The 17,744-nt window shown below is 42.1% G+C and overlaps 1 protein-coding gene across 1 annotated transcript; it reads right to left on the bottom strand.

Moving 5' to 3' along the window:
* Positions 1–5,277: 5,277 nt before the first annotated feature.
* LOC122555815 (interleukin-8-like) lies at positions 5,278–15,193 on the bottom strand. The gene is made up of 4 exons (XM_043701985.2): positions 15,054–15,193; positions 13,501–13,630; positions 13,218–13,297; positions 5,278–5,600 (listed from the first exon to the last, which is right to left on the bottom strand). Exons 1-4 carry the CDS (start codon positions 15,112–15,114, stop codon positions 5,518–5,520), a joined length of 354 nt encoding a protein of 117 aa, XP_043557920.2. The 5' UTR covers positions 15,115–15,193; the 3' UTR covers positions 5,278–5,517.
* Between the last annotated feature and the right edge of the window lie 2,551 nt (positions 15,194–17,744).

Here is a 17,744-nt window from a genome sequence, read left to right as displayed (position 1 = left end):
AAATATCTCCTTAAATATCTGCTACTGCATTCCTATTGACCAATCCTTTAACTTAGTACTCTTGTTCACTTTAGTCTAGATTAGAGTGGTGCTGGAAAAGCACAGCAGGTCAAGCAGCAGACAAGGAGCAGGAAAATCAACGTATCAGGAAGATGAAGGGCTTTTGCCTGAAACATCGATTTTCCAGCTCCTTGGATGCTGCCTGACCTGCTGTGCTTTTCCAGCACCACTCTGATCTAGACTCTGGTTTCCAGCATCTGCAGTCATTGTATTTACCTGCTTGTCCACTTTAGCCAGTTCTGCCTTCATGCCCTTATAATTGAAGGTATTAGTTAAGTTCATTATTTAATTATTAATGTTTATTTAATTTTAAAAGATAGTCTTGCTTACACTCCACACTGTCTCAAATCAAATGTAAGATTTAATATTACTGTTGTAGTGATTATGACAAGGTCAGCCAGGTGGACCCTATAGACTATGAGTTCCCTGATTGGGTCTGTTGCTCTGGTCCCGTCAGGGAGCCCTGGCTGACAGATAAGAACAAAAGTGTCAGACATCCTGTTCACCCTGACCTCTGAGAAAGCTGACCCAGTGTCAGGTACTATGCATGTGTAAGTAAAGGGTGACTTGGAGATGGGATACAGGCCTCTGTGGTATTATTTCAGTGGTCACTATGAAATTGTTAATTAATCCTATCTTATTGTATGATGCCAGTCTTATGTATATTCTGCTCTCTGGTCAACTCTAAAGCATGCCACAAAACCCCAGTGAATTGGTCCACATTGGATATCTTTGCTAATCTGACTTTTCCAATCTCTGTCTAAATATGGAGAACTTTGTAAATCCCCCAACTATACTGTATCCTACTATCACCACGGTCTTGTCTGGTCATACATATTTGAATGGCTTCCTGCACCGGTTTGCCATAACTTGTTGCCTTATCCATCCAACATCAACCACTCCCATTGAAATATTCTGAAAGACTATCAAACATTTTGGATAAGTGCAAAACCTTCTGCTCTCTGCCCTCTTGCTCTCCTTCCCTGCCTCACTTACAGTTACAATCCCACATCCCTGAATACTCGCCAAATCATCACCCATAAGAGGTATGACTGACTGCTTGTATAAAGACTCCAGGAAATGTTCCACTCCCTTGATGTATTGAAATATCTGTAGTTCAACTTCCAGTTGATAAACGCTGAGCCAAAGCTGATTAAACTCCGGACCCTTTACCATAGCCAGGTTTGCCTTTGGATCATCTTAGCATCCAGGTGCTCCCATATCCCGCAACTGTGGAACATCTCCAATGCTGCCACCTTTAATGTGTTCTAAATTGCTATTTAGTTATTTCATTTTACTTGCCTTTTTATTTATTTATGTATTTATTTGCCTTTTCATTTATATTTTTTAACCTCACCGCCAGTAGCTATAATATTTTGAACATTTGGAATAGAATAACCTTTGCCACCCCAACAGATGCTCACCAAATAATTACCATCTTCAACTGTGGAAGAGAAAAAAATTAATTCCTGGAAGCAAAAATAGTATTTCTGCTATAAGTTAGTGCCTGCCATGGTGGTTCAGTGGTTAACACTGCTGCCTCTCAGGACCAGGGTTCAATTCCACCCTTGGGAAACTGTCTTGCATATTCTTCCCGTGTCTATCTGGCTTTCATCTAGATGCGCCGGTTTCCTTCCACAGTCCAAAGATGTGCAGGTTAGGTTGGTTGGCCACGTTAAATGGCCTGTAGTGTTCAGGGATGTGTACATTCGGTGTATTGCCTGTGGGCAATGCAGGGTTACAGGCAGAGGATGGGGGATTGGTCTGGGTGGGATGCTGTTTGGCGGTTTGGTGCAGATTTGCTAGGCTAAATCTGCCAGGTGGCACAGTGATTAGCACTGCTGCCTTACAGCACCAGGGTCCCAGGTTCAATTCCAGCCTCAGGTGGCTGTCTGTGTGGAGTTTGTGTGTTTTCCCTGTGTCTGTGTGGGCACCCTCTGGGTGCTCTGATTTTCTCCCACAGTCTAACAATGTGCAGGTCAGGTGAATTGGTCATGCTAAATTGCCCATAGCACTCGGTGCATTAGTCAAGGGTGGGTTACTCTTCGGAGGGTCAGTGTGGACTTGTTGGGCCGAAGGGCTTGTTTCCTTACTGTAGGGAATCTAATCATCTAAATGGCCTGCTTTCACACTGTAGGGGTTCTATGATTAAACTGATATTGCTTTACATCTTGCATGCATATATGTTGAACTCTGAGCTCAAAAACTGCATGAATTTATGTAAAACTCTGTTATTTCACTTTTTAGATTAGAATCAATCTAAACATCAGGTCATAGACAGAGAACACAGGGGGCTAACACCTTCAACACATTGTCTAGCTATCACCATTGTTAACAGCTAACCCGAGAATGCAACTTTTAAAAAAAAGGGTTTTGTGATTTACACATGAAAGAAGTGAAACTATCACTGTATTCTAACAGATGAAAGGCTTAACAGACAATCAATTCTTCAATGTATAATTTCAGTTACATTACACTGCAAATTTTTGCGATAAATTCTGTGTTACGATCGAGCCCTCCACAATCACCTGATGAAGGAGCGTCGCTCCGAAAGCTAGTGTGCTTCCAATTAAACCTGTTGGACTATAACCTGGTGTTGTGTGATTTTTAACTTTGTACACCCCAGTCCAACACCGGCATCTCCGAATCATATATACTAGCAGTTACAGTTGTCCATCATTTCAGTTCAATAAAAATATTTAATGTGTGGGTAAGTGCTCACTATAAAAACCAACACTTACAGGGCTCAATGTAAACTTTGAGTCACTGTCAGCCTGGGCGGGGTGCAAATGGGTAGGAAAAAAATCAGTGGAGAATTAAAGTTAACACCTAGGATTTGACTTTACAGCCTTACGGTCTTTGTATTATTTATTTGGAGAGAGTTCAGAAAAGATTTACAGGGATATTGTGGGGAGTGGAGGGTTTGAGCTAGAAGGAGAAGCTGAGTAGTCTGGATCTTCTCTCATTGGAGCGTAGGAGGTTCAGGGGTAACCTTATAAAGGTTTATAAAATCATGAGGGGCATGGATTGGGTACAAAGCAATGGTATTTTTCCATGGGTGGGGGAATTCAAAACTAAAGGGCATATTTTTAAGGTGAGAGGAGAAAGATTTAAAAGGGACCTGATGGACTATTTTTTCACACAGAGGCTGGTTTGTATGTGGAATGAACTGCCAGAGGAAGTGGTAGATGCATGTACAGTTAATAAGACAGTTGGATAGGTACATAAATAGGAAAGTTTTAGAAGGACACAGGCCAAACATAGATAAGTGGGACTAGTTTGTTTTGAGAAAATTAATAAGTGTGGATGAGTTGGAGTGAAGGATCTGTTTTTGTGCTGAAAGACTCTATGGCTCTATGTTAATGTCTAAATCTCATTCAGCTATTGTAACATTTGGCAGAGGAAGTTAAATTGAGATACGGTCACTGAGGGGGAGAAGCCATTTTAGGGCCAGGACACCAAGCCCTCCTTCAGGGGGGTGTGGGGAACACTAATGCAGGGAACCTACTGAGTAGATATTTATTTAGAGCTTAGATCAGTGTTTGTTGAGGATTCTACAATTCTACAAGATGAACAACAAGGAACTTTAGGAGCTTGAGCTGAAAAGTCCACAAATCAGTAACCAACCACTAGATACATTTGCCACATGTACATCCCCAGGAAAGTTGTATAAAACCATTCATCATGGTTCCTCCCAGTCACCCAGCTGATTTGCCCTATTACCAAGATCTGGCGCTGTCTATGAGCTCCTCATTGACCAATTTGAAACTGGCTCCACGGCAGAACCAGCCTGGCTACATTCACATGAATTACAAAGAAAAGTATATGACCTCTGCTTCATCTACTGAGTCACAGTTACCTTACTTATTTTATAAGCATTCATGGGATGTGAACTTTGCTAGCTGGGCCAATATTTATTACCGTCCCTACTGGCCTTTGAGAAGGTGCCTGAGCTGCTTTCTTGAACCACTGCAGTCCATTTGGTTTAGGTGCACCCTCAATGCTATAGGGAGGAAGTTTTAGGATTTTGACCCAGTGGCACTGAAGAAATGGCAATATATTTCCAAGTCAGGATGGTGAGTGACTTGGAGTGGATCTTGATGAATCATTGTATCCCTACAGTGTGGACACAGGCCCTTCGATCCAACAACTCCATGTCAACCCTCTGTAGAGTATCCCACCCAAACCCATTCCCCTACCCTACATTTACCCCTAACTATTGCACCCAACATACACATCCCTGAACACTGTGGGCAATTTAGCATGGCCGATTCACCTAACCTGCACATCTTTGGACTGTGGAAGGAACCCGGAGCACCTGGAGAAAACTCACACAGACACAAAGAGAATGTGCAAAATTCTCACAGTTGCCCAAGGCTGGAACCCAACCTGGGTTCCTGGCACTATGAGGCAGCAGTGCTAACCCCTGAGTCACCGTGCCACCCCATTGTTCCTATGTTTTCTTCTTGACAGTGGTTGTGGATTTGGAAGGTATTGCTTAAGGAACCTTGGTAAATTTCTACAATGCATCATGTAGATGGTACACACTGCTGCTACTGAACGCCAGTGGTGGAGGGAGCGAATGTTTGTGGATGCGATGTCAATCAAGCCACTGCTTTTCCCTAAATGGTGTCAAGCTTCTTGAGGGTTGTTGGAACTACACCCATCCAGGCAAATGGGGAATAGTCCATCACACTCCTGACTTGTGCCTTGTAGTTGATGGACAGGCTTTAGGGAGTCAGGAGATTACTTCCTGCAGGATTTCTAGCTTCTGAGCTGTCCTTCCAGCCACAGTTTTTATACCAACAAAGTTGTTCTGTTTCTGGTCATAAAAATCCAAGGGAATTTACAGGCTTAAACCTGAAATCAGCCAGAATGTATCTTTTGTCTTTGTTTAAGAAGAACACAGACTATTAATATTAGTCAATCCATTAAATTTATCTAATTAAGAAACACACAACAGTTTATCTGAAGATTAATGAACAGTGACAACACACATTCTTCATCAGAAACTTTTCTGATGTCCAGAATAATAAAATTGACATTAACTTTCCATGACTGCAGTCATTAAAGTTGAACAACTGATGACATCCATCTCATTTAAAATCTATCACAAGTTCAGAATATTTCACCATGTGCCTGACTGTGTTTTGGTTGGAAATTATTTTCTAACACTGATGAAGAACTGCAAGCAAATTCATTTCAGTCACAGAATAATTTGCAATAGTATAAGCGGTATCTTTTATTTATGCGCATGCTAGACTTTGAAAATAAAATTCAGAGCTGTCCCGAAGTTTTAGGAACTACATCAGGCAGTTTTCATTGGCAGTGAGTAAACAATTACAGTGTGACAGGGTTAAAAATTAAAATCATTTTTGTAAAATAAAGCAGGGTAAATATTCAAACAAGCCATCGGATGGTGTTAGCAGAGAATTAATGTCCTGGACAAAGCAGCTTTCATTTCAATGTCCCATTTTCTTCCAGTTTCTCAAGTTTGAAATTAAGTCCATCCCATTGTTCTTTTTTGTGTGAACTGGCATCTGAAATTTAAATCAAAAATCATATTTCGCCACTAACTGCAGGTGTTTATTTTAGTACAGAAAATATCAGACAGGATTTTCCCATTTGAACTTAAAGAATGGTGGTGAGTGAGTTTTATGGTGTAATTTCTGCTGTGACCTAGTTATATCATACAGTCACTCACTTCTCACCTCATTGTTTGTGCAAATGTGATGTCCAGTGCATTACTTAGCGAATCATATGGTGAAGCAGAAGGAAGTGGATGCCACTGCTGACACCTTCTGTTTTTTAAAGGTCTGAAGGTATCTTTAGAGTTCAGCTTGATACCACTTCAGATGCTGCAAGTCAGAAACTGCTCTTCACACTGCACTGCCCACCTTTTAAAGTCTCAACACAGGATCCAGAAGAAAAATAAGCCAACTCCTTGCTTCATGGAGAAAGCTCTAAGGCACTGGTGAATGGGGTGATGGAGAGATCAGTTCTCTTCCCAGCTGACTGCAACAAGAGGCCACCCTACATGATATGTCCAGCCTGGACAGAAATAGCAATATGGGCCATTGCCGACTCCTCCATCAGCAGTGCAGACATGAAGCCAATGCACTCTGCCATGGTAAGTGGCACCACTACACCTTTGCTACCTCTCCTTGCATGGGCATCACTCACTTTAATTTTGCCACTGCGCCTCACCAAGGTTAGCGAACTACAACCCAGAAGCAGGCCATCACTTTAGCCGTGGGAATTCAACATCAGTGGAGACAAAGGACCTTGAGCTCCCTCCAGATAATCCTTTCTCTCCAGGTGACAAGTGATACGCATTCTCCCCGTGTCTGTGTGGGTTTCCTCCCGGTACTCCGGTTTCCTCCCACAGTCCAAAGATGTGCAGGTTAGGTGGATTGGCCATGTTAAATTGCCCATAGTGTTAGGTGCATTAGTCAGAGGGTGCATTAGTCAGAGGGAAATGGGTCTGGGTGGGTTGCTCTTCGGAGGGTCGGTGTGGACTTGTTGGGCCGAAGGGCCAGATTCCACACTGTAGGGAATCGAATTAAACCTGCAGTCACCCAGAGGAAGGAGCAGCACACACAGGAACCCCAAAGGATTCTTCTCAGGACCATTGTGCCCTGACAGCCTCCTGTCTGTGATCCCAAAGATCACGTTAAGGAGGGTGAGCTTGCATCTGCACAGAAGAATCTCAGTGGGCCTTGGCTGTCTAGGGCCAAGGGCATCAGGGGTAACCATCCAAATCTTCCAAGTTAACAGGGCCAGAGCAGACTCCCTTCACCCCCGATTCAGGCATTGGGGCTATATCTAGTACTGGGAGGGCAATGAGGAAGAAAACACACTGAGGACACATTGTTGCTGCATCACTGTAAATAAGCCACTGGTTTTGTCAGTATATTTTCACTTGCACTGTTACAGTGTCAGCTGTAGTATTGTTTTCACTGCAGCACCTAGTTAAATTGACCATGTAAGAGACAAGATCGTCATCCCAAGGATGTAACCGTTTGCATTACAATTGAAAATGTTGGTCATACCTCACTCAAGGCTATGACTGCAGAAAACTTGACATCAGTGATCCTTAAAATTTAACTTTGAGGACTGTAGCCAAGGCATTGCACATTAATGTGAAGGACACTGATGTTAAAGCCAATTTCCGGGGATAGTGCCAGACCCAGTGACCTACTTCATGGTTGAATGTGCAGTACCAGTGATGATTCCACACATCTCTTAATGGAAAAGGTTGTTCATATGTATGAGTGTTCCAAGACAGTGTAATAAAATTCAAGGCTGGGAGATCTTCAATGAACCACTCGCAATGAACTGTTGCTCCTAGTGCAGTGCTCTGCAGAGAAAAGCCTCTGGCAGGCTAAGGCCTGTTTTAGAGCACATTCAAGTATATAATGTTACAGTCTCTGTGCACTCTGAAACACTTAGGGGTACAGATAAAGGAAGTATCAGAAGGATTTCTCTCAGGGTTCATATTAAACTATTGGCTCTCATGAGGACCTCGATCACAAGTGATTCATATGTCATACCCTCAAGGCACATTTCAGAGCTACATAACTTATACACCACATGACAAAAACACACCATCTAACTGTTGAAGATATCATTATGGTGTATAAAGTAGCAGTTAGTGTACAAGCCAATAAGTGAAGAACAGAAAACCAGCATGTTACAGACGTCCTTTACAATGACAGGAGGATGCCTGCCAGGCCTTGGATGTAAAAACAATCAAATAAAGTCTGAATGCAGCTGAGTTACCCAGGAAGTGATTGGTAGTAAGGCTACCTCTGATTTCTTGGGCCCTCCGGAAGGTTGTACTGGCCCCTCTCAAGGACATCCTGGTGAATGTCATGATCCTCAGTCACACACTCATCCTAAGGAATTGGTTTCATGCACTCAATTTTCCCCACCCTTTGTCCGTGAGACTTGTAAAGTGCCAGCAATATGCAGTACTGATGTGGGCACCTTGCTTGGTTGGTACACAGAAGCCCCATTGGAGCTGTCCAGCTTTCAAGGTCTCATTCTCAGGAGACCTATTGTCTGTCCCACTATGGCCCTATTGGAAGCATGCACAACATTGTAATATTATTCTGCACCAGTCTGTGCATTTCCAACAGCTATGGAGAGCCAGGTTTGAAGAGGGTATCCCTTGTCTCCCAGCAAGTCTGCCTGCAAGGGCCAAGGATCTTGGAAGGAAGCAGGCCCCTGTGAGTATATTTGAATCGTGGCATCTCTTAGGGCATCTGATCCTGCCTAATATTGCGGTAGCTGGTATTTTCACCTGGGGCCTACTCTTACCCTTATCTATAAGTAATTTAAAGTTTACAGAATTATAAAGTTAAAAATCACACAACACCAGGTTATAGCTTAAAAATATGCTGCTGGAAAAGTGCAGCAGGTCAGGCAGCATCAAAGGAACAGAAGAATCGACGTTTCGGTCATAAGCCCTTTTTCAGGTAATGTGCTCCGAAAGCTAGTGTGCTTCCAATTAAACCTGTTGGACTGTAACCTGGTGTTGTGTGATTTTTAACTTTGTACACCCCTGTCCAACACCGGCATCTCCAAATCATGACTACTACAGAATTATAGTCACTGTTGCCACTGAAACTTCTATCACCTGACCGGGCTCAAGCCCATAGTATGGCCCTTTCCCTAGTTGGACTATTTAGTATTTACCTATAGTTTCAAAAAACTGTCCCAGACACCCTGTCATCATTTACCTTATCAATAACTCAACTCCTTCACCTCTTTTTATCTTTCTGTGAAATATCTAAATCCTGGAAAGCTGTTAATCCTGTCTTTCTCCCAACCAAGTTTCTATCATAGCTGCAACATCATGGTTATTTGTAATAATCTCTAAGTTCATCTGTCTTACCTGTCATACACCTTGCATTAAAACAAATAGACTTTAGGCTGCCAGTCCTGCCATGTTCAGTAACCTCTCCCTGTGCTCTTTCTCTTAGTCTCACTGACGTTAGTCTTAAACTTGTCCTCAGTTATTTCCCTTGCAGATCGACTGCTCTAGCCCCCACCCACTGCCACTGTAGCTTAAACCCTCCCAAGTGACACTAGGATTAGCAGGTAGAATAAAGGAGAACCTTAAAGCTTTCTATCGGTATGTGAGGAATAAAAGGATGACTAGGGTAGGAATAGGCCTGTCAAAGACAAAAGTGGGAAGTTGCATGTGGCCCCTGTGGAGATCAGAGAGATGCTAAATGAATATTTCTCATCTGTTTTCAATCAGGAAAAGGAGAATGTTGTAGAGGAGAAGAGGCTATTAGACTTGAAAGGATTGAGGTTAGTAAGGAGGAGGTGTTATCAATTCTAGAAGGTGTGTAAGTAGATAAGTCTCCTGGGCCAGATGGGATTTTCCAAGAATTCACTGGGAAGCTCAGTAGGAGAATTAGGAGCCTTTGGCCTTGATCTTTGAGTCATCATTGTCTACAAGTTTAGTACCAAAGGACTGGAGGAATGCAAATGTTGTGTCATTGTTCAAGAAGGGCAGCAGAGATGACCCAGGTAATTATAGACCTGTGAGCCTTACATCTGTTGTAGGAAAAGTTTTGGAAAGAATTATAAGAGATAGGATTTATAATCATCTAACAAGCAACAATTTGATTGGAAATAGTCAACACAGATTCATCGAGGGCAGGTCGTGTCTCACAAACCTCACTGAGTTTTTTGAGAAGGTGACCAAGCATGTGGATGAGGATAGGGCAGTTAACGTGGTGTACATGGACTTCAGTAAAGCCTTTGATAAAGTTCCACATGGTAGGCTATTGGAGAAAATGCGGAGGCAAGGGATTGAAGGTGATTTAGCAGTTTGGATTACAAACCAACTTTCTATAAGAAGGCAACTAGTGGTGGTTGATGGAAATATTCAGCCTAGAGTCCGGTTATTAGTGGTATCCCACAAGGATCTGTTTTGGGACCACTGCTTTTGTCATTAGTAAGTTTGCAGATGATACCAAAGTCAGTGGAGTGGTGGACAGGTTGCAGGGGGACTTGGTGGCGAATGGAGTTCAATGCAGATAAATTCAAGGTGATACACTTTGGGAAGAACAACAGGAAGGCAGAATACTGGGTCAATGGAAAAATTCTTGGTACTATGGATGTGCAGAGGGACCTTGGTGTCAATGTACATAGATCCCTGAAAGTTGCCACCCAAGTTGATAGTGCTGTTAAGAAGGCATACGGTGTGTTAGGTTTTATTGGTAGAGGGATTGAGTTCCGTAGCTGTGATGTCATGCTGCAACTGTACAAAACACTAGTGCGGCCTCACTTGGAGTATTATGTGCAATTCTGGTCACCCCACTACAAGAAGGATGTGGAAGCATTGGAAAAGGTGCAGAGGAGGTTTATCAGGATGTTGCCTGGTCTGGAGCGAAAATCTTTATGAGGAAAGGCTGAGGGACTTGGGTCTGTTCTCATTGGAGAGAAGAAGGCTAAGAGGGGATTTAATAGAGACATACATGATGGTCAGAGGATTAGATAGGGTAGACAGTGAGAGTCGTTTTCCTAGGATAATGATGTCTGCTTGTACGAGGGAGCATAGCTGCAAATTGAGGGGTAATAGATTTAAGACAGATGTTAAAGGCAGGTTCTTTGTTCAGAGAGTGGTAAGGGTGTGGAATGCCCTGTCTGCCAATGTAGTTAACTCAGCTACATTAGGGAGATTTAAACAATCCTTGGATAAGCATATGGATGATGATGGGATTGTGGCCTTAGATTAGTTCACAGGTCAGCGCAACATTGTGGGTCGAAGGGCCTGTTCTGCTCTGTATTGTTCTATGTTCCATGATATTGGTGCCCCTCCAGTTTAGATGCAACCCATCCATCTAGTAGAAGTCTCACCTGCCTCAGAAGGAATGCCAATGATCCACATACTTGAAGGCCTCCCTCCTACACCAGCTCTTTAGGAATGGATTAAACTGAATTATGCATTATGGAATATTCATTCCTAATTTGGTGACCCTTTTGAAGCTGTTGAACAGCCTTCTATGTGAAGCTTGGTCTTGGAACTAGAACAGACTGTGAGAGAGCATGTCTTTCTGTCAAACAGACAGTCCAGGGTTTGGATGTTCTGGTTCACTTCGCCCCTACATTGCCCTTGCAATTGGTGGTAGCTGCTTCACCCAATGGAATCAGTGCAGTGTTGTTGCAGACACTACCCAACAGAGAGGGGAGGCCCAATGTCTTTGCTTCATGCGCTCTTACTCAAGCAGATATGTCCAAGTGGAGAAGAAGGCCCTCAACATCATTTTCAGAGTGAGAAAATGTTACCATAATTTATAGAGCTGACAGGTCATTCTGCTAACAGATCATCGCGCCCTCATCTTTGATCCTTCTTTGGCCTGGGCACTGGGATTTCTTCAGCAGCAGCCTCCCAGAATTGGTGACAGTCAGCCTCAGAGGTGGGCTCTATTCCCTTCAGCATATTCATATGATGTAAAATACTGGACATCGGAGCAACATGTAAATGCAGATCCATCTTCCAGGCTGCCCTTGCTCTCCAGTCAAGGGCAATCCAGTCATGGGTTGAAGATTCTCTACTTCACCCAATCAGGAAATGATGTTGCTTTAAACCATGTGATGGATAATCTCCTAAAAGGACAGAAATCACCTGGAACTTAGGCCGTATATGTCCTGGAGCTGGGAATAGTCAGGTCGGAACAGCTGTCTGCTATGGGAAATAAGGGAAATAATCTCTCTATATATCGCAATGATACAAGCTGCTGGAGCAGTTCTATAAGGGTCATGAGAACAAAAGAGCTTGCCAGGAGCTATTTTTTGATGATTGAATTTGGATGGCCAGATCAAAGCTAGCTTGTGCCAGGTGTACACAAAAATCAGGATCACAGTGCCATTGTCATCATTACACACTGGGAATAGGCTGAGTTGCCATGACAATGTGCCCACATTAATTTTGCCCACCTTTTAAGGGTCAAATGCTGCTGATGGTAGCCGGTGCTCATTCTAAGTGCTTGGAAGTAGTTGTAATGAAATCTACTTCTGCAGGCCTGGCCATTGAGAAAGTGGACAAAATGTTTCTGAAGTTTAGAAACTCTGAGAAAGTTTTCAGCAACAATGGCCCTCAGTTCCTCATGGAGGAGTTTACTGACACATGGAATGCAATGGCATTCGGCACATTAGGTCAGTGCTCTATCTTCTCTAAGTGATCTTGTGGAAAGGTTCATGCAATCATTAAAACACGTATTGAAAGTGTTAAAGGGGAAGGGGAGCTAGTTAACAGCTTCCTGAACATGTACTGAAGCACATTCCATGCCACCACCTAGAACTCCCTGGAATATTGCCGCTTAAAAGGAAGTTATATACTACTTTCAACAAATTGATGCCTGAATCATAAAATCCATACAGTGTGGAAGCAAGCCATTCTGCCCATCAAGTCCACACTGACCCTTCAAATAGCATCCCAATCACACACCCTATCTATATGCCCACAACCCTGCATTTCCTATAGCTAATCTACCTAGTATGCACATCCCTGGACACTACAGGCAATTTAGCTAAGCCAATCCACCTAACCTAACTTTGGACAGCCAGGGGAAACTGAAGCATCCAGAGGAAACCCACGCAGACACAGGGAGAATATGCAAACTCCATATAGACATCATCCGATGGTGGAATCAAACCCAAGTCCTATGAGGAAGCAGTGCTAACCACTGAGCCACCGTGCTGCTTCTGTTCCATGCCATCCCATGAAGAAACACACAGGATTGTTGAGAAGATTCAATTAACCCAGATGTCCAGAAAGGAAACAAATTCCAAGGGTCACTGTTTTTGGCAGGATGGAAATCCAGCTCCAGGCTGCTTTAATGGTTCCCTCCCATGCAGGTGGACAGGCCATCTCCATACTGAGCCATCCTTGTGCTCTCCTGCTTTTAGCAGTACCAAGCTCCCCTGCTGGGCCCGCCAGCCTGACATCAGTGTGAGTTTGGTGATTACTATTGCAGCATCAGGACTGTGATTAAGGAGGGGACTATTTAAGAACATTTTCCTGATTGGCCTGCAGAGAACTTCTGCAACTTGCAATCTCCTTGTGGGTTTGATGCAGTGATCTCAATGTCTATTGGAATGTGCAGTCTGAATTTGGACAAACGCCAAATACCAACCTTTCTTTACTTTAATGATAATCTTCACCCACTCAGCATCAGGGCTCACACATAATTTCTTCCCGGTTTTCATGGTGACACTGTGAAGAGAAGGAAAACTTATATAAATTGATCATCCGCATAAACTAGATATCTCCCTCTGAGAATTGAGAATTTATTTAGACTTTGAAATAAACTACCTGCTTCATAAACAAACAATGAATTATCCAACATGTTTTCAGGAAGTAACACAGTTTTTAAATAGCCATAACACAAGCAGAAAGGTTAAAGATGATATTCTCACATTATCTCCAGCATCTCACAGTGCGATCCTTTGGGAATGTATTTCAAACTCTTGATGAGCTTTGGATTGATGAACTCAGAGCTGGTGCTGAGGCACAAGCACCGGGCTTGAGGTCCTGGCACAGGGATACCTGTGAAAAGATTGATTGATATTATTGATTGAAGTAGAGTGAATCTTTGCACTTAGTTCCAATGTGAGATATCTTAACATATTTCTGCATGACTCACAATAAAATATCAATTGGCTGTCTAAATAATGGCAATGAATCAAGTTATTCTGCTATCTTGGAAATAAAAAGTAATTGCTAAAATGCTACGGTGCAGAAGGAAGCCATTTGAGCCACTTTGTCTTCATTGGCTTTTCAAATGATCATCACTCCCTGCAGCCAAACCCATGTTTTTTTCTCCATACATGCACACTTCAGTTCGTTCTACCCAAATAATCATCAAATACCCTCTTTAATGCCTCAATTGAACTTGCATCCACAACATCCTTGAAAGTGGAGTTGCAGCTAGATAGGATAGTGAAGAAGGTGTTTGGTTTACTTTCCTTTATTGGTCAGAGTATTGAGTACAGGAGTTGGGAGGTCATGTTGCAGCTGTACAGGACAATGATTTGGAATATTGCGTGCAATTCTGGTCTCCTTCCTATCGGAAGAATGTTGTGAAACTTGAAAGGGTTCAGAAAAGATTTACAAGGATGTTGCCAGGGTTGGAGGATGTGCGTTATCGGGAGAGGTTGAAACAGCTGGGGCTGTTTTCAATGGACTGCGGAGGCTGAGGGGTGACCTTATAGAGGTTTACAAAACTATGAGGGGCATGGATAGGATAAATAGTCAAAGTCTTTTCCCTGGGGTGGGGGAGTCCAGAACTAGAGGGCATAGGTTTAGGGTGAGAGGGGAAAGATATAAAAGAGACCTAAGGGGCAATCTTTTCACGCATAGGGTGGTACTTGTATGGAATGAGTTGCCAGGAGAAGTGGTGGAGGTTAGTACAATTGTGACATTTAAAATAAATCTGCATATGTATATGAATAGGAAGGATTTAGAGGGACATGGGTCAGTTGCTGATAGGTGGGGCTAGAAGGTTTTCCTGATTGGCCTGCAGAGAACTTCTGTATCTTGCAATCACCATGTGGGTTTGATGCAGTGATTTCAGTCAGGGCTCTCTGATATCTGGGATATTTGGTCAGCATGGACAAGTTGGACCAAAGGGTCTGTTTCCGTGCTGTACATCTCTATGACTCTATTTCTAAGCAGGGCATTTCACATGACTACTCATTGCATGGAATAGTAATTTCTCACAAGAAAATCTTTTTTACTTGCAAACATCATGGTTAAAATGGATTAAAGTGATTAAATACCCCTATATTAATAACAAAGCATTCGAACTAGCATTGTACTGTCAATAATATTGGTGATCATTAACAGTTTAATGAATATCCAAAGAGCAAACTGACACATGTATGACTGGTCAACAAGTCAGTAGAAAGATTCCATTCTATATTATAATGCAGGACAAAAAGTAAAGTACAAGAGAGAAATGTTGACATACCCTGTGCAGTTATAGCACACAAAAGCAGGATGATAGTTACTGCAGTTGTTGTCTTGATCATGTTTGTGCTGTTGAATAGATTACTGCTGAATGATCTGATGTCAACCTCAGAGAATCTTCATCTGTTGAGTGAAGTTCTGCTAAAGAGGAGCAAAACAGCTATTATTTATTGAGATCCTCTGCTCTCACTTTGCGTAATCACATACAGTAAAATCTGCTGAAAATCCCGTGGAATGGAGTTTCCCTGCTCCTTTGTCAAGTTTTCTTTCACTTTTGCACATAAACATAGTTTACAGCAGCCACCAACAGGTAACATGTTGTTATATGTGATGAATATTTTATGTATGCATTGTAAAGTTGTCGATGCAGGAAAGGATCATTTCATTTTTCATCCTGCTATTTCTGCCAGTCAATAAGATCACAGCTGAACTACAAGCTCCCCATGTTGATGATCAAAAATGCATCAATCTAACTTTTAAAATTAAGTGCTGACCTTGCATGAATTGCTATTTGTGGAAGAAAGTCTACCACCATGAAAGACAATTTCCTAATTTCAATTCTGAAAGGTCTGGCTCTAATGTTTGGACGATGCCACCACTCCTTAACTCCTCACCCAACAGAAGTAGCTTCTCTCTAATTATACTATCTGTGATCAGGTTACCCCTTAACACTCTAAACTCAAGAGATTACAAACATGGTTCACTTAATATTTGTTTATACTTTAACCATTGAAGTCCAGGTATCAATCCTGGTAAACCAACGCTGCACTTCCTCTAAGACCGAAATAAAGATCCTAGAATATGGTGTCAAGACTATCCACTGTGCGCCAGGTATGTTCTGAACAAAAATGTTGTACTGCTGAAGTATAACTTCTAACTCCTTTTATCGTGTTCTTCTTTTGCCACTTTATTTATTCACTAGATCAACTGACATTTTTATGCACTAGGCTACTACCCACACTATTTCCAATGCTGCATATCTGTGTGGTGTTGGCAACTTTGGATATTTGACTTTCCCATCTGCTAAACAATTAAGTTAATAAATGTGGTGAATGGTTGAGTCCTCAATATAGATCCATGCAGGATACCACCAGTCACATCTGGAGAATTCAAGTATCTGACCATTATCATGATCTTCTGGCGTACTCAACTCAGCCAATAGCCTGACTAAGTCAATAATGTGCCTTCAATTTTAGGAGCTTCAACATCAGCGAATAAACTGGCTTGAGGGACTTAATTGAATATACCTTCTGGAAACTTGTGTCAGGGTTTCCAGACACTGCCGATGGCAGGAAGGAAGAATGAAAAGGACCGAAAAATATTAGCCCCAAAATATGTGTGCTGGTTTTCCACCACCATGCCAACCATTTTGGGTAATGCCAGTTTGAGGTCCAGTTCAGCTGGCTGGAGGATTGGTGCAGTTTTACTTGTTTGAAGACAAGGACTCAATATCAGACCGTATGGACTTCCCTACCTTCCCAGATGTAGGTGCAGCCAAAGGCTCTAAAATAGAGGAATTCTCTCGCCCAAATACTCAATGTCTCTCCCCTCCACCTCCAGCCACACATACACAAACAGGATGCTTTTCTATATAATTTAATTACATCTTTCAAAACATTGTTAAGACAGCCCTATAACTTGATGCTGGTTACTGTTGTTTCCAAGAAAATAGCATAAGACAACTTCAAAACAATCCGATTCTGGACAACAAAATTAAAGCTCATGCTTTACTGGAAGCATTTCTCCTCCTCACTGGCTGGTTTATGATGCGGTCCTTTGGACCTTAATTTGGAAAAGAGTGCAAAGGTGTAAATATAGTTCTAAAATTCCCACTATTAGGAAGAGTTTAGTTTGAGGATGCAATCATTTATGTTGTGAAACAAATATATCTCCAATGATCTTGCACCAGCAGAACTGTATTTTTTTATCAAACATTTCCTTGAATATTTGTTATTCAGACTGACTTATTGACATAAAGTTTAAATGGGACTGAGATCTTGCAGGGAATCTCCCATCACAAGATAAAGTTGACTACACATTAGATATTCTTCCCCAAAATGAAGTTTCACATTGGCTATAGTTCCACATTTGAGATCAGACCTAGAGGACAGTGAAATGTTTCAGACTTGGCACTGATCCTTGGAATTATAATAAAAAGGAAATATGCTGCTGAGCTGAAACCTGTGAATTACAAGAAATGAGAAATCTGATAATTTAATAGTACAATTTGCACTGCTGAGCTATATTTTTGGTCATTCCAAAAAGCTACCACAAACTCTGCGTAATTAACACTTTTCAGAACAAACCATGCCTCAAGGTATTATAGAGTCATCACAGGTACCAGGCAGAGCGAATCATCACCATATGTGACTGTATGAGCAGCATTGTCAATGCACACAGGATCCACAATGCTGACTAATAAACATCACATCATGGTGTACACCAATGTTAGGCTACAACCCTTGAAAATTATATGTTAAAAGCAGAAATCCTCAGATTGATGTTAGTAATAGTGCCTACTCAGATAAAAACCAAAAATTCTATGTCTCAATTCAACATGCACTTTCCAACAACTCACTCAGATTCCTGAGGTAAAATGGAACACAGTTTGAGACTGCACCTTCAACAAGTGGGAAGTGAGCATGGAAAGATAATGACTAATGAACAACAACTGTGAAGGAACCTGTCATTG

Source organism: Chiloscyllium plagiosum, unplaced genomic scaffold (genome assembly GCF_037043375.1).
Source record: "Chiloscyllium plagiosum isolate Xiang-an unplaced genomic scaffold, Cpla_swu_hap1 HiC_scaffold_1, whole genome shotgun sequence".
Lineage (NCBI taxonomy): Eukaryota > Metazoa > Chordata > Chondrichthyes > Orectolobiformes > Hemiscylliidae > Chiloscyllium > Chiloscyllium plagiosum.
Note: the sequence above shows the minus strand (reverse complement) of the source record. Positions and strands in the feature narration are given on the sequence as shown.

What these genes read in the sequence shown, in the direction of transcription:
- LOC122555815 (XM_043701985.2), bottom strand. Translation starts at nt 15,114, where the DNA reads ATGATCAAGACAACAACTGCAGTAACTATCATCCTGCTTTTGTGTGCT. An exon ending in GTGTGCTATAACTGCACAGG is followed by an intron (nt 13,631 to 15,053) that starts GTATGTCAACAT and finishes ATCTTTTCACAG; the next exon opens with GTATCCCTGTGCCAGGACCT. An exon ending in TGTGAGATGCTGGAGATAAT is followed by an intron (nt 13,298 to 13,500) that starts GTGAGAATATCA and finishes TTCTCTTCACAG; the next exon opens with TGTCACCATGAAAACCGGGA.